Source organism: Tripterygium wilfordii, chromosome 4 (assembly GCF_013401445.1).
Source record: "Tripterygium wilfordii isolate XIE 37 chromosome 4, ASM1340144v1, whole genome shotgun sequence".
NCBI lineage: Eukaryota > Viridiplantae > Streptophyta > Magnoliopsida > Celastrales > Celastraceae > Tripterygium > Tripterygium wilfordii.
In genome coordinates, this window is record NC_052235.1 from 2596101 (window position 1) to 2611778 (window position 15678).

The 15678-nt window shown below is 38.9% G+C and overlaps 2 protein-coding genes across 2 annotated transcripts; one reads left to right on the plus strand and one right to left on the minus strand.

The window, feature by feature from the left end:
- Window positions 1-801: 801 nt before the first annotated feature.
- On the plus strand, window positions 802-5723 carry LOC119997121 (O-fucosyltransferase 35-like). Its single transcript, XM_038843938.1, has 9 exons — window positions 802-1450; window positions 1882-2025; window positions 2206-2278; window positions 2399-2469; window positions 2569-2657; window positions 3365-3497; window positions 3954-4186; window positions 4499-4975; window positions 5073-5723. The coding sequence occupies exons 1-9, from the start codon at window positions 983-985 to the stop codon at window positions 5275-5277; spliced, it is 1893 nt and encodes a 630-aa protein (XP_038699866.1). The 5' UTR covers window positions 802-982; the 3' UTR covers window positions 5278-5723.
- Window positions 5724-6097: 374 nt separating this feature from the next.
- LOC119997122 (MOB kinase activator-like 1A) lies at window positions 6098-15648 on the minus strand. Its single transcript, XM_038843939.1, has 8 exons — window positions 15352-15648; window positions 14188-14236; window positions 13985-14093; window positions 13042-13135; window positions 12854-12927; window positions 6760-6819; window positions 6483-6646; window positions 6098-6308 (listed from the first exon to the last, which is right to left on the minus strand). Exons 1-8 carry the CDS (start codon window positions 15375-15377, stop codon window positions 6237-6239), a joined length of 648 nt encoding a protein of 215 aa, XP_038699867.1. The 5' UTR covers window positions 15378-15648; the 3' UTR covers window positions 6098-6236.
- Window positions 15649-15678: the final 30 nt, after the last annotated feature.

Genomic DNA, 15678 nt, shown 5'->3' on the forward strand with positions numbered 1-15678 from the left:
GTAAATACCAAAACCGTTTATATTTAACGTACTCAATACCAAACTCGTTTAAAAAACCATTTAAATTTTCAAAACCGGAATCGTTCCATAACCTTTTATCATCGGGTACCCGTTTACCATTTAACTTGTAATTTTTTTTATTTTCTATAAATGTATAATTCAATTTTTAAAAAAATAATCTGACTTATAATGTTGTTATAGTTTGAATGTTTTCTGTTATATTGTTTTATTTAATATGCTTTATCATGTTAAATAACATCCTAATAATATACCTTTATATAGATGATTTATAAAGTTATTACTATAATTCATTTTTTTTAAATTAAACAATTCGGACACTCTAAACCCGACATAAAAAACCAAACCCGATCCTAAACCGTAACGGGTTTGAAAATCAAAACCGTTTCCAAATCCTCTAGGATCGGTTTTCGGGTTTTAAATGGATTGCGTATCGTATGAATAATATTCGGATCGATTTTTTTTACCATCCCTATTTCTTATTTTTGTTTATAAAAAAAATATTATTAGTTTTATAGAACATTAAAAAAAGATTAAAATAAATAGTTTTTCTACCTTTTCCGTTCTTACCCAAGGTCCCAAAGAGGAAATTTTCAATCCAATAAAAAATGTAATTTTTATTTTAATATACACATATGAGAAAATATCATTAACAACTAAATTAAATAATAATAAAAACTAAATTAAATAATACGACAAGATAAAAAATAAAAAAAAAAGGAAATAGAAGAAAATCACTGGATGCATTACAAACTATAAAGAAAAAAAGAAGCAGCAAGCAGACAAAGATTTCTCACTCAGTCTTCCACAGTTTCACATGTCAGAGTGCTGAACAAGTCTGCATTATATGCACAAGTAAAAAGGACTCCGTATGACTCTTATCTCTTCTTGTAGATGGTGTTCGATCTCGTAGAATCGACGACGTTAATGTGAGCAACTGGCTATTGAAGTTGAGGAAAACAGAATGGGTCGCCACTCTCACAACTCCACCGATGGAGTCTCTCAGCGTGTCAACAGCCCTCGATTCTCGGGTCCAAAGACTCGCCGGGCACACTCTTTCAAGAGAAACCCAAACAGTGCTCACAACAACGCCACTAACAGCAGCAGCAGCAACAGTACTGCTGCCAGTTTTAGTTCTAACCATGAGATTGACCTCCATCTGGGTTCACCCAAGTCTGAAAATTTGGTCTCCATTGATGGGTTTGAGAGGCAGAGTATCCACGCGACTCAGAGATCACATGGGGGTGTGGCGAGGGGTTTTCTGAAGAAGCCCATTGGATCTGTTGTGGTGGGTTTGGGGTTGAGGGAGAAGAAGAAGCTTGGGCACTGGATGTTCTCGTTGTTTTGTGGGATTTGCTTGTTTATGGGTGTCTTGAAGATTTGTGCTACTGTGTGGTTTGGATCTGCCCTTGAAAAAGCAAGTTCCAATCAGGTTAGTTCCGTATGTTTATCAACTGCTTTCTGTCGATATCATTTGCATATGTTATATGTAACACTAGATGAATACATACAAGTCTTCCAATCGGAACGCAAACATGTAATTAGGGACTTATTTGAGTTTCATAATTCATAATATATTTCTTCCAAAAACCAGACATGGATGGTCTGAAAGGGAAAGATATCATTAGCCTGCACTTGTATGCTAAATTTATATGGTTATCCTTAGTAGTATGGTACTGTTCCTGTATTTGTGGTATGTGGAGAGTGTATTTCAGAACTCCTTGCTCGAAGATGAAAAGCATTCATGCCCAGGCAAATATGTATTTACTTGTTGTTGTCGAGTTTTATAAGTGTCTGTCTACTCCTACACTTTATTACTTATCATGTTTTGACTGACCGAAACGCTTGAGCCTTTGTTATCAGGACTCCTCTGATTCCATAACTCGGTTAACTTTGATGGAACAAAGCTCTCATGCATATGACTATGGAGAGGGAGCACATGATGTTGAGCAGACTCCAATGATGGTAACATCAGGTGTAATCAATAGCCAAAATGGCATGGCCGAAGTAAGTTTCAGAAATTTGTCCTAATCTCCTATTTGCTTACTCCTATGTCCTATATCTGGTTCTCAGGATGGAAAGAATGTAAAACATAAAGTTGATTTGGTTTATACTGAACACCAGACTGAGAGTCAGGCGCCTTTCAGATGTTACTTTTCTTCACTGTGAAATTTGCTTCTTATTCAGTACTCAGGTATCTGGTCCAAACCCAGAAGCGATACTTTCACTCGGTGCATTCACCAGCCAAGAAGTCAAAAAAGTATGAGACCTAGACAACTGAGTGTTCATATGCATGCCTCTGACTATGCGTAAATGTTTTCTATGTGTGTTATGAGGATGCTTTGTTCTCTCAATTCATACTTCTTGTTTCCTTTGCCAGAGCTCGATGCAAAAACAAATGGCTACATCCTCATAAATGCTAACGGTGGCTTGAACCAGATGAGATTTGGGGTCTGGCTATTTGATTTTTTATCCCCTTTTTCTTCCATCTAGTTTATTGCTGCATTGGTGCCAGTTATAGCCTGATGTACCAATAATTTTAGTGTGCAGATTTGTGACATGGTTGCTGTGGCTAAGATTCTGAAGGCAACACTTGTCCTTCCCTCCCTTGATCACACCTCATACTGGGCTGATGACAGGTTTTTGAATTCTGCAATTATATAATAAAATTGGATTTGTATGTGTTGAATGGCTACTACTGTTATCATTCAAAGAGCATTAATAGGCACTGCTGTTTGTTCACAAACTTAAACTTTGACTATGTTAGAGTTGGTGTTTAAAAGCATTAGGTCTGGCTTGGTTATAGAAATCCAAGAAATGCGAGATATACGGTGGAACCAACTGGTTCTATATTCTGCTAAAAGATATCGAGTCATGAGCAGATTGTGCTCTGTCATTTGGAAAATGGGGTTCATCTGTTTAAAACTTGATTAGTGATTGGCCTACAGCATGGATTCTGACAATGCAACTCTTATGCAAAGAGTATGAATGACAAGTCTCCTTCATAGAGTTTAAACTTTAAAGGACACGAGTATTTAGAAAAATAAAATGCACGTAGTAATCTTTTGAGAGGTTATAGAAAGACAACCCTGTCAGATTTTCCTTGGGTTTGAGTCCAGTAGCTACACACATTTTCTTTTGCTCCCCGGGAAGATGCCTTTGTACCTAAATGAAAGAGGATGTCTGTACCATAAGCTAAATGAATCATCATTCCTGTTATTTTAACCTATCTGTGTGACGGTTTTCTATGTTAATGAAACTCCTGAATGGTCTTTATGTATAGGTACCCCGCATAGACTACAAGTCTTTCTGGTTTAACCTAATTTATCTTATTTACATGATGCAGTGGCTTTAAAGATCTGTTTGATTGGCAACACTTCATTGAAACTCTGAAGCATGATATCCATGTAGTTGAAACATTACCTCCTGCTTATGCTGAAATTGAGCCTTTCAACAAAACACTAATATCTTGGTCTAAGGTCAGTATAAACCTTTTATCTTTTGCGTCTTCTAGTTTCTTTGTTTTCCATCCTTTTGAGGGGTCTGTGCGCTGGAAGTGAATAGAATAGGGTCCCAAATAACGAGATATATATGTAAAAATGTAAGAAGTTCACCATGGTCCAGGGCTATAAGCTGCATGTCAAGGCGTCTGGGCAGTGAAATTAAGTACTATAGAAAATGTTCACCCACCAGATAATTGTGACACACATTTATTCACCATTTTATAAAATGGTTATACACTCAGTACATTTCCTCCCTCATTTTTCCAAAATCCCTGCTGTCAATCTCATTAACTTACCCTTGATCCTTCACATGTTTGAATAATAGACTTTTGACTTACCCTTGATCCTTCACATGTTTGAATAATAGACTTTTGACTTACCCTTGATCCTTCACATGTTTGAATAAGACTTTTCATTCTTTTGTTTTCTCAGGTTAGTTATTATAAAACAGAGATCATCCAGTTACTGAAGCAGCATAAAGTAATCTACTTCACATATACTGATTCGCGGCTTGCCAACAATGACCTCCCACCTTCCATACAAAAGTTGAGGTGCCGTGTAAATTACGAGGCACTAAAATACTCAGCCCCAATAGAAGAACTTGGAAACACCTTAGTTGCTAGAATGCGAGAAAATGGAAGCCCATATCTTGCTCTCCATCTGAGGCAAGTTGTGATTTTATTTTCTTATAGATATATTTCTCCTCTCAAGCTTGAATAAGCTTTTTTTTCCCGCAAAGAAAATGGGTTCTTCAGCAGTCTTCTGCCTCATGAATTGCCTGGGGCATAGTTTAGCATATTATGTAAGATCATGTACCTTCTTATTTTTGGCGCTTGAATCAACTACATGAGCATTTTTTCTATGAACCATTTCTTTGCGTGAATAATATATATGTTTATAATGTTGGAAGATGGTTTGATGCAACCAAGTTATTGTTCGACCCTCATACAGTCTGTATTTATTTTGTTTTGTTGTAGGTACGAGAAAGATATGCTTGCATTTACAGGCTGTGGTCATAATTTGACTGCTGAAGAAGATGAAGAGTTACATAAGATGCGATATGAAGTCGGCCACTGGAAAGAGAAAGAGATAAATGGGACAGAGAGAAGATTGCTTGGTGGTTGTCCATTGACACCCAGAGAGACTGCCCTTTTGCTCAAGGGGATGGGCTTCCCATCCAATACCAGGATTTACTTGGTGGCTGGAGAAGCTTTTGGGAGAGGAAGTATGAAATATCTAAAGGATGAGTTCCCTAATATCTTCTCTCATTCCAGTCTCTCTACAAAAGATGAGCTGAATCCTTTCAGAAATCACCAAAACATGTTGGCCGGAATAGACTATGTTGTCGCTCTTCAGAGTGACGTTTTTGTTTATACTTATGATGGAAATATGGCAAAGGCAGTTCAAGGTCATAGGCGGTTTGAGGACTTCAAGAAAACAATCAGTCCAGACAAGTATTCATTAATCTCTTCCCTTCCAATTAGTTAACATTCTGATTTTGTAGTTGTGCTCAAATAGTTCCATGATATACTTGTCATATTATTGATGCAGGATGAGCTTGGTAAAACTTGTTGATGAATACGATGAAGGGAAAATATCATGGAAGAAGTTCAGCTCCAAGGTAAAAAAGATTCATGAAGATCGGGATGGAGCTCCGTATCTAAGAGAACCCGGGGAGTTTCCGAAGCTAGAGGAGAGTTTCCATGCAAACCCCCTTCCAGGATGTATATGTGATTTGAGAAAGGAAAAAAAGTAGATGTTAAACTGGCAGTTTCTCTTTGTTATTTTGTGGGCTGAGCGCGGCAGCATGCAATGGAATGGTGAATGTGGTGATATTTACGTATCCAAATGCAAGAGATGGTCAGTTTATTACTTGGAAACAGGCCCACCCTGCTTATTGAGGAAATCATTCTGTTTCTAGATGGCATCATGGCTCGATGGTTGCTACACTACACGGATCAGGTACACAATCTCAGCGACAGGCAATTGAAATTACCAGTATTGGGTGTTAAATTCTCTCTATAGTCTCTAGTGTATCATACACATCAATGGACAACGCTAGCTTATGGTGTACTTATTATTTGGGATTTTGGGGTTGCAGGTTCTCCTGATTTTACATTTTGAATAATTGATAGCAATATAAGGACTTATAGCATTGAATTTTACTACATTTATATCAATAATACAGGAATTTTTTTTTTTACGAGGCAAGTTTTATTTCCAAACCCCCCTCCCCCCTTCCCTTGTTGCTTCTGTTACCAAAGTTCAAATCTATTATCCGTTTGTTGTAAATGCAATTATGCATTAAAACCCTGGAAAAGATCCCTAGGCCGGAGTCACCAAGCAATATTGCTGGCTGCAGTGATAATGGTATTTGAGGCAAAACAATTAAGTAATGGAGTCATTTATAGACGGCCCTAGCTGCTATGTGGAAGTTTTGCATATAGAAGAAATCTTGCAAACTGCACAAAATTGATTTCTTAAAACACTTTTCTCATTTAGGCCTTCCATTATTACTAAGAAAAAGGTTCGTTGATTTAAAAAGTACGCCAAGTCATTGCCGAAAGAAGAAAAGAGAGAAAGAAAGAGATGTTAATCTCTCATTCAACAAAGAAATTCCATGGACAAAGAGAAGCCAAAAACAATATATATACCCAGACAAAATCAAAACAAACCAAAAAATGCTTTCTTGCAAAAAAGAATGTTAAAATGAAGCTATAGTTGCAAAATAGACTCGACAAGATCATAGAGAGGTGCAAGTTCCCCCTCATCAATCAAGCTGAATTCCTGCATTAGATCACAAGCAATAAGAGTTCATGAAGCTGAATCACAGGCATGGAAGAAAAAAGAAATTGGGAAGTGGAAGTGGGTCAACTTCTGCTCCCCTAAGATAAATTATAAGAAAAGAAACACAGATTCAAATGTACACACAAATATCACAACACAAAGCAAAGAACTTACCCATGTAAATAGAACAAAATGTTTGAAGCAAGTATTCAGATGAGCTTCTTCCTTTAGACTCACAATCTTCTGAAAATGTGAGTGATATATGTGAGCATAGACACGGAACAATCGTTTAAATATTGTCTTGACAACATCTATGAAATTTGCTGGAAAGGGTACCCCTGTAGCAGTGCATAACAGTTAAGTGGTGCCCTCTAGATCATGACAGTTGAATCAAAATGGTAACTTGCTTCTGTCATAATACAAGCCTAATGCTAGAAGAGATCTTGCTTACCCAACTTTTGTGGAAAAATAGACTCATCATCTAGCTGAACTTCAATCCAGTCCATTAAATTTTTTTTTTTTTTTTATCAGGCAAAGGCTTAAAAGCCAGAAGAAAACAAACCAAAGCGATGAACAGGGGGATCGCAACCACTATCTAACCACGCCTGTAAATCTGGTAAAAAACAATTGGGAATGCTACCGGAAAAACCCCCGACTGCGGCCCATTTGGCGAGACTATCCGTCCAAGCATTTTGACGCCTGCTAACTTTTGCAATAGACCAACTCCGAACCCCCATCAACTTGCCTCTAATATCATCAATCAAATTATCAATCTCCCAAAACGAAACCAACTCAGGTTTGGAGACTGCATTAACAACTAATAAAGCATCACCCTCAAACTCAACTTTCTCAATACAAAGATCTAAACATCTCTGAACACCCAAACTGAGAGCCATTGCCTCACCCACCAAAGGAACCACACAAGCACCACTAAGAACAGATGCAAAAATCACTTCTCCTGAAGAGGACCGAGCTAAAGCAACCGAAGAAAAGCCATCAACCCCCATTGCTGTATCAAAATTCACTTTAACCCAATGCACTGGAGGAGGCAACCAATGTATCGTAGGAACAATAGTCTCAAATGTGGGCACTCTCCAAGCATTACAATGCTGAAAATGAACAAGACGAATCTGACAAAGCAAATCAAAATCAGACCTGATTGGAGCACCATGCACAACTGCATTGCGATAACGCCAAGTAAGATCCAAGGTAACAAGAGCCAACAATTGGAACTCATGAAAATCATCTTTGGATATACCAATTAACCGAGGATTCAAGACCATAGAAGCCCAACCAACAATCCCATCCCTACCAAAAAGCCTAGAATTTAAGCTCCATTTTGAGGTACTCCAAACAAGCACAGGAACTGAACATGAAGTCAACAAATGAAGAAGAGATTCTACCTCCAGACAGCAAATAGGACACAAAACTTGATTAGGAGAAAGCTGAAGAACAGTAGATAATCTACCTCGCGTAGGCAACATATTCCACAAAGACTTCCATAACAAGAGTTGAAATCGGGCATGAACCTTCAGCTGCCAAATCTTATTCCAATTAGCTGAAGACAAAGGAGACAAAGATGGCGCAATCATAGCAGCCGAATTGAGAGAGTGATAAGCTATCTTTACTGAATAACTCCCAGAATGACTAAGAGTCCACACCCATCTATCATCACTTGGGGAAGCTGGTAAATGGATTTTCAATATATTTCTAACTGTACCGGGTTCAAACCAACTTCCCAGAAGGGGAATATTCCATCTAAGAGGATTAGTCAATAACAAAGAATCCACTGTAGCCTCATCCTGCAAAAGAAGAACATCAGACCGAACAATTGGTTTGAAATCAGCCTGCCCAGGAATCCAAGGATCTAGCCAAATTTTTGTTGTCACACCAGATTTGATCAACCGACATAAACCCATATTAAGAACACCTCTTGCACTCATCAGACATCTCCAAATCCACGAATCAGAATTTAGAACACCCGCTTCAAAAAAATCCCCTCCCCTTGGAGTTATATATTTACTGAACAGATTTTGGTGACACACCGAACCACCCCCATTAAGCAGCCTCCAACTAAATTTAGCTAGTAATGCATCATTCATATGACTAACTCTTCTAAATCCCAAACCTCCACACGATTTTGGAGTGCACAAAGACGCCCAACTCTTCAAGAACAAATGCCGCCGACCATGCTCCCAGCCCCACCAGAAATCCCTCATAATACCATCCAAAGAAGAGCACACATACTGGGGGAATTTAAACAACTGCATATAAGATGGAATAGAAGACAAGACTGACTTAATCAACATGCCACGAGAGGCTTGCGAGAGAGTTTTGGCTTTCCAACCCGACAACCGCAAAAGCATTCTCTCCTTAATGCCTTCAAACCACCACTTCCTATTAGAAAAATCTGTAATCGGCAGCCCCAAATAGACAGCCCTGGGAGGAGAAATACGAAACCTCAAAATGTTGTGAATATTTTGTTGAGTACGCTGCACCACATTACGACTAAAAAACAACGCAGACTTCCCTGAATGCACTTTTTGACCAGACCATACACAATAAGTATCTAAGCATCTGTGAATAGCACTAGCTTCAGCAATATTAGCTCTAGAAAAAATGATGGAATCATCAGCATAAAATAAATGGGAAACAGGAGAAGATAGCCTGCTGATGCGAATGCCATGAATATTACCAGCAACCTCTTCTCTATATAACAATCTTGAAAGGACTTCAGACCCCATGATAAACAAAAAGGGAGACAATGGATCACCTTGACGAAGACCTCTACTCGCTGTAAACCAACCAAGAGGACTCCCATTGAGCATAAATGAAAAAGACGCCGTTGAAATACACTGAAACACCAGCTTGACATTCCTCTCTGAGAAACCCATCTTACACATAATTGTGGTTAAAAAATTCCATTCCATCCGATCATAAGCCTTAGACATATCCAACTTCATAGCCATCAAACCCCCATTTCCTCTCTTCTGCTTCATTGTATGGAATAATTCATGAGCAAGCACAACATTTTCCTGAATAACTCTTCCCGGCATAAAACCAGCCTGATTCGGACTGACAAAATTGATCAGAATAGCCTTCAGTCTATCTGCCAATATTTTAGAAATAACCCGATAAATAACATTGCAAAGACTAATTGGTCTCAACTGACCAATCTGAGACGCTCCAGGAACTTTTGGAATCAACACAATATTTGTGTGATTTAATTGACGAAGCATACAACCGCTTCGAAAGAAATTCTGAACAGTATCCACCACATCACCCTTAATAATACTCCAATAAGTCTTATAGAATAAAGGAGTCATACCATCAGGCCCCGGAGCCTTATTAGAATCCATAGACCGAACGATATCAAAAATAGCTTCCTCGGAAGGAATATCACAAAAACGATCATTTTGGACTTGAGAAACAATTGGATAAACCAGGTTAGCCAAATTCTCATCAGACAAAGGACCTTCTGATCGAAAAAGGGTAGAAAAATGCTCAATAAGGTAATTTCCAATTTGTCTTCGATCCGTCAACCAACTCCCATTTTCATCCTGCATCTGGGAAATAGCATTTTTTTTTCGCTGGATTAAAGCAGAAACATGGAAAAACTTTGTATTTAAATCCTTCGAAACGAGCCAGTCCTCCCTAGTTTTCTGCCGCCAAAGTAATTCCTGCCTACGCAATTGCTCATTTAAATCAGCTTGAAGACGATTTTCCTCCAAACGGCTTTCCGCAGACTGCAACCCTGACTGCGCGGAAGCTAACTCAGCATGAATAATATTAATTTGCTCCTGAATAATACCAAAATCAGTAACATTCCAGCGCTGCAAAGCTTGCTTCACTAGACTGATTTTCATGCACAGACGAAACGCAGCAGAGCCATATACAAAAGCATGCCAAGCCGAAGCAACAATCTGATGGCTACCCTCTGCCCTAACCCAAAAACTTTGGAACGTAAACGATCTACGAACATCAGAAGTAGACTTTGAAGTATTTACTAAAATAGGAAGATGATCAGACGAAGTAGAAGGAACATGTAAGACTTCATAATCATGAAAAAAAGTATACCAATCCAGATTAGCAAAGGCCCTATCCAATCTCTCCTGAATATTGTCATCACCCCTTCTTTTATTGCACCAAGTAAACGGCTTCCCTACAAAGCCCAAATCCACCAGACCAGAATTGTCAACAAAAGACCGAAAATGCGCAAACCTGCTTAGGCAAAAACGAGAACCCCCCCATTTATCATCAGAGCATAAAATAGCATTGAAATCCCCAAGCACCAGAGAAGGACCAGAAAACCCATCAAGAGAATCCTGAATGCGCGACCATAATTGAGACTGCTCTTGGGGACGATGAGGCCCATAAACAAAAACCACAAGCCAGGGCTGAGAAACTGGATGGGATTTAACCACCCCAGTAACAAAATTCTTATCAACTAACAAAGGCTCAAAAACAACATCAGATTTCCAAGCCAAACACAAACCTCCCTGCCTACCAATCGGATCCACAGAAACAAAAGAAGAGAAACCCAATAGGTTTAGATTTGTACTGAACGAGTTACTAGGAACCATAGTCTCTGATAAAAACAGAACAGAAGGCCGATACCTCCTGCAATAAGCTCTGATGGAAGTGAAAGCCGCGGGCCGAGCTGCGCCCCGGCAATTCCACGCTATAATCTTCATAAACAACCAAGGGGCGCCGCCCCGCTCTTATTTGGACCATCACAAAGCTCAATATCCTCTCCATCGACCTCAGCCACTCCCCCACCATCACTACCATCCAACTGATGTAAAATTCCCGAAGAAATTTTCCTCTCTTTTGGAATGACAGTATTATACGGACCAAATCTTACACTAGTCCTTTGAAGTGCCCTTTTCTCCTCTTTCCTTGGCCCAATTAACTTCACAGCTTTCACGTTATATTTATGACCCACTTGACTAGGCCCACCTGCAATCATACTTGGCCCATCATCTTCACACACCCCATGTAAGATATCATCACCACTTAGCCCACCACTCGTAGACCCACTTTGCTCACTCTGATAAGTAGTAAACACTGACTGAATCTCCATTTTGCCCCTAACTTCCTCTCTAACTATTGTTGATGGAAATAAATTAGTCTGGTTGATATCGAACAAATGATGATTTTCTTTTCTCATCTGTCGCATACAGTAACTCACAAGAGCCTCATCAGTTGCCAGAGATGGCATTAAATGCTCAGTTGCTCCAGTATCCAAACTCCGCCTTACAGAGTTTACCATTCCCCTAATCTGCTGTCCCATCACCGCTAACTCACTCTGATGCGTTGCACGAAACACAGATTGAGATCCTTGTGACAACGGTGGTTCTCGATAAATGGATCCACCGGAATATCTTCCTTCCGCAGAAACTGCAACCAGTTGACCCATTTCACCATGAGCATCGTGAATACCTTCACCAGACCCATCCACAAACTGCTCCCCCACACCCTGAGTCTCATGTAACGCGTCATTACCATGTTGCCGAGCTCTCCCTGCAACGTTTTTCGGAACTGAGAAATTCTCCGAAGAACCTCTTCTCCCTCCTACAAAAATACTTCTGCCTCCTCCCAACATTGCACGCATACCCGACACGAATTTATCCCGGGAACAAGATGCTTGAGGCCACATACAGTCATCTTCCATGTGGGTAAATCTACCACAGTGATAACAGAAATAGTTTAATCTTTCATATTTCAAAGATACCCAAACCGCCTCTCGACCTGGTCTTGACTGAGAAAATCCTGGCATCAGGGCAGTCTCTTCATGAATATTCACCCTAGCACGAAGGAAAGGTTTGTTAATCACACCTTTGACATGATCATCCTCCACCTTAACTACATCTCCCAACCGTTGTCCTATCCTTTTCACATTCTGAGCAGACGATAACTCCATCGGCAAATTGTGGATTTGCACCCAAAATTGCACAGAATCCAGCTTCAAATCATGTATCGAGACTCCCATCTCTTGCCTCTTCAACATAAGAGGAAAGCCCCTGATATTCCATGGACCTTGTTGCAGAGGTTTCATCATATCCTGCTTATTCTCAAAAGTAATCAAAAAACAATTCGGGCTAATATCAGAAATCGCAAATCGATTAATAGCCGACCACGCTTTCCTCAACTCTGCCCTGACCAGCTCCTTCGCAAAAAGACGGACCGATGCCATCTTTGCCACCAGTGACAGATTTGATTCTTCTACCTCCTCTACTGATAATGATTCTAACGTGAACTCCTCCTCACTTCGCGGCCCTGTATCTTGCCAACCCAAGGTTTCTGTTCTTACCACCAGAGAGTCAATAGCCATACCAGTACTTTCCACAGAATCAATAAAAGGATCCATTTAACCTTACTCACTCACAACAAACGACACTAATCAAACACGAAACAATCCTTCAGATAAATAAGCAATCGCCTCCGTGCAATCGCCTCCGTGCAATCGCCTTCTCTGCTTTTCGCATATTCTACCCCCTTAGATTTGCCACCGCACCAGATACTTGCAATCCAGTCCATTAAATACTCAACGTACTTTGGAGCAGATACCTCTATTGGTTTCTTGATGGTAACTCCATCAGCCCATCTATACTCGTATCTGCATGAAATTAAAAATAAATGAAACTTAATATAAAGAAACACACACACTTTCCAATTATTCTCCACAATCTATTTCAGAAAGAGAACTTAGTCGAGGGATTAAGAAAAATACTTCGACCCTGCTGTCATTGTTGGACAGTTGGATGGTGTGCAGAATTCAGTAAGAGTGCCAAACAGAAGGTTCACTTGGTTGAAGAAATCAACCGCTGCAGAAAGACAAAGATAATTAATAGAAATCGAATGTAGGATTAAAAGCTGATATAATATACAATAGATGCACGAACAAAAACAGTCCTGCACAAATACAAATGCCTACATTCAAGAAATAAACTTTGAAGTGCATCAAAAAATATTTTTATAGCTAATGATCCTTTAAGAAAGTCCATCTTTGGGATGTTACGTAAAATCAGTGGCGGACCCACAGTATAGTCACTGGGGGCACGGGCCCCCAGTCAGTTAAAATTTTTTTCACTAAATATACCCTACATTCTTAACAATTTACCACTAAGGCCCCCAATAAAAAAATAAAAGGCCCCCATTACACACACTTAACCCACTAACTAAGACCCAACCCAACTCTCATTCACACACTTAGCCCATTAACTAAGACCCAACCCAACCCTCACACACATAGCCCATTAATTAAGACCAACCCAACCCAACTCTCATTTAACCCAAATAGAAAAATCCCAAAAATCAAAACCCTCATTCTCGATCTATCATTCAAATATTACTAATGATGTTGTAATATCGCACTTTCAAAATATGAAAACTCGTAGAGAACAATTGTAATAAATTATAATGTAGTATTAATGTGTTTTTATATTTATTGTTTATATTTGTAAGTCAATTACATAAAGAACCCAAAAAAAAAATCCGGGGGCGCTGCCCCCGGACCCCCGCTTCATTTTTGTGCCCCCGGTAACTTCAATTCCTGGGTCCGCCACTGCGTAAAATTGTAGTTTCACTTGAGTCAAATTTACAGCAAATTGAACAGACACATACTGCCATTTTTTGGATAATAACTTTGATTTTGCAGTAGGTCAGGATCTTACTGTTTACAGCAAGCCATTCATTCATGTCTTCTCCTGGAGGTAGTCGTACAGCCTCCCTCAGGTTCCCACTACCCAAAGTTGCATCAATGTGTCTTTGAAGTTGAGCCCCCTGCATATGTAAAGTATGGAAACATGGCATCAAGAAAACTAAAGACAGAATATCAAAAGAAGAATTATTCAGACCTCCCAAACAAAATATCAACCTTACTTCCAGATGGTGTATTCTTCTTAGGGCGAAATGTCTTCTGGTTTCTGTTGAAGTCAGAGTTTGGAGAAATTTTAGTTATTTTGAACACAATTTGATGCACACAATAACATAAGTTGCACAGCCATATTCAGAAAATGTGTATAATATTCTCAACACATTTCAAGTTAGTGCAATAAATAGAAAGATGTCCATACAAATTTATAATATATCGGTGGTAAGAAGAACATCCAGATATACTTCAAAAAATTAGATTCTGAGGTACCACAGATAATTGCAGTGCTCCTGAAGTCCAAACAATTTGTAATCACATAAAGCTGTTTGTGTGCAAATCTTTTACCATTACATGGATTATTGTCGAAATAAAATAAATCTACCTTGAATCCCCCTTCTCATTCTAAAAGTAAGCCATACATTAAGATCCAAAGAAACTATTAATCATTACTGTACCTAAACATGGCAATGGCATCCCTACTGACTACTGTTTCTCAAAATAGGGCACAGTAAAAGACAAAAGAATGGAAAAGGGAACTGATTAATTAGTATTCAATTGGAAAAATAGAGCATTGATTGAGAAGGAAAAAATATGAAATAAACTATCCAACATATCAAACCACGACAAGAAGCCAACTAAACAGCAAAGCATTTTCTATAATTCGGTTTGCCAGAAAAGTACATGCCAAAATTTCAACCAGATAAACCACTCAAATAAGACTTTTTTGGAACCATGTTTCCTCAATAAGGCTTTAGATTAAATTTTAACTCTCTTATGAAATGTGAATTGATCACGGAATGAATTATGTTCTGCCCTTGACACTAATAATATCATTCATATAAGCTCTTATTCAGATCATTTGAATCAATTAGGGGTAAAGAATTTGGACAAATCCTAATGAGGAAAACAAAATTCTCACAATAATTTCAAATTCTCTTCACATGCAATCATCACTCTTCTTCTACACAAAAATTTCCTAACGATATTTTTATCTACCAAAACAAAATACTACTCATAAAAACAGGCGTGATCCTACAAACACTAATTCAACAACGCATGCAAAATTGAATACGAAGACCACGCCTGCGACGATAAATCATCAATTCAACAGCAAAAGCAATGCCACTATCAAAAGAACCAACGAAAAGCGAAAGACGTAGAGAATACCTGCTACCGAGGCCGAAGAGACTCATGGCTTCGAAGCCAAGGGGGCTTCAATTTTCAAATCTCTCTCTACAAAACCAGGAGCGATACAGAGCCAAAGTAGAAGAGAGAGGACTATATATATATATATAACCCGAGATGTATTTATATTAATAGACAACTACATAAATACAAAACTGGATATAGAGATGACAGACTGGCATTCAAGCTTGCTGTGCTTGCAGAAATGCAAAGCCAAACAAACAGAAAACTCGTCTTCCTTCTTTTCCCACTTGCTTACCGGACCGATTCTCTCTTCCTCTCTCTCCCCTCCGAAATTTGTTTTTTCCT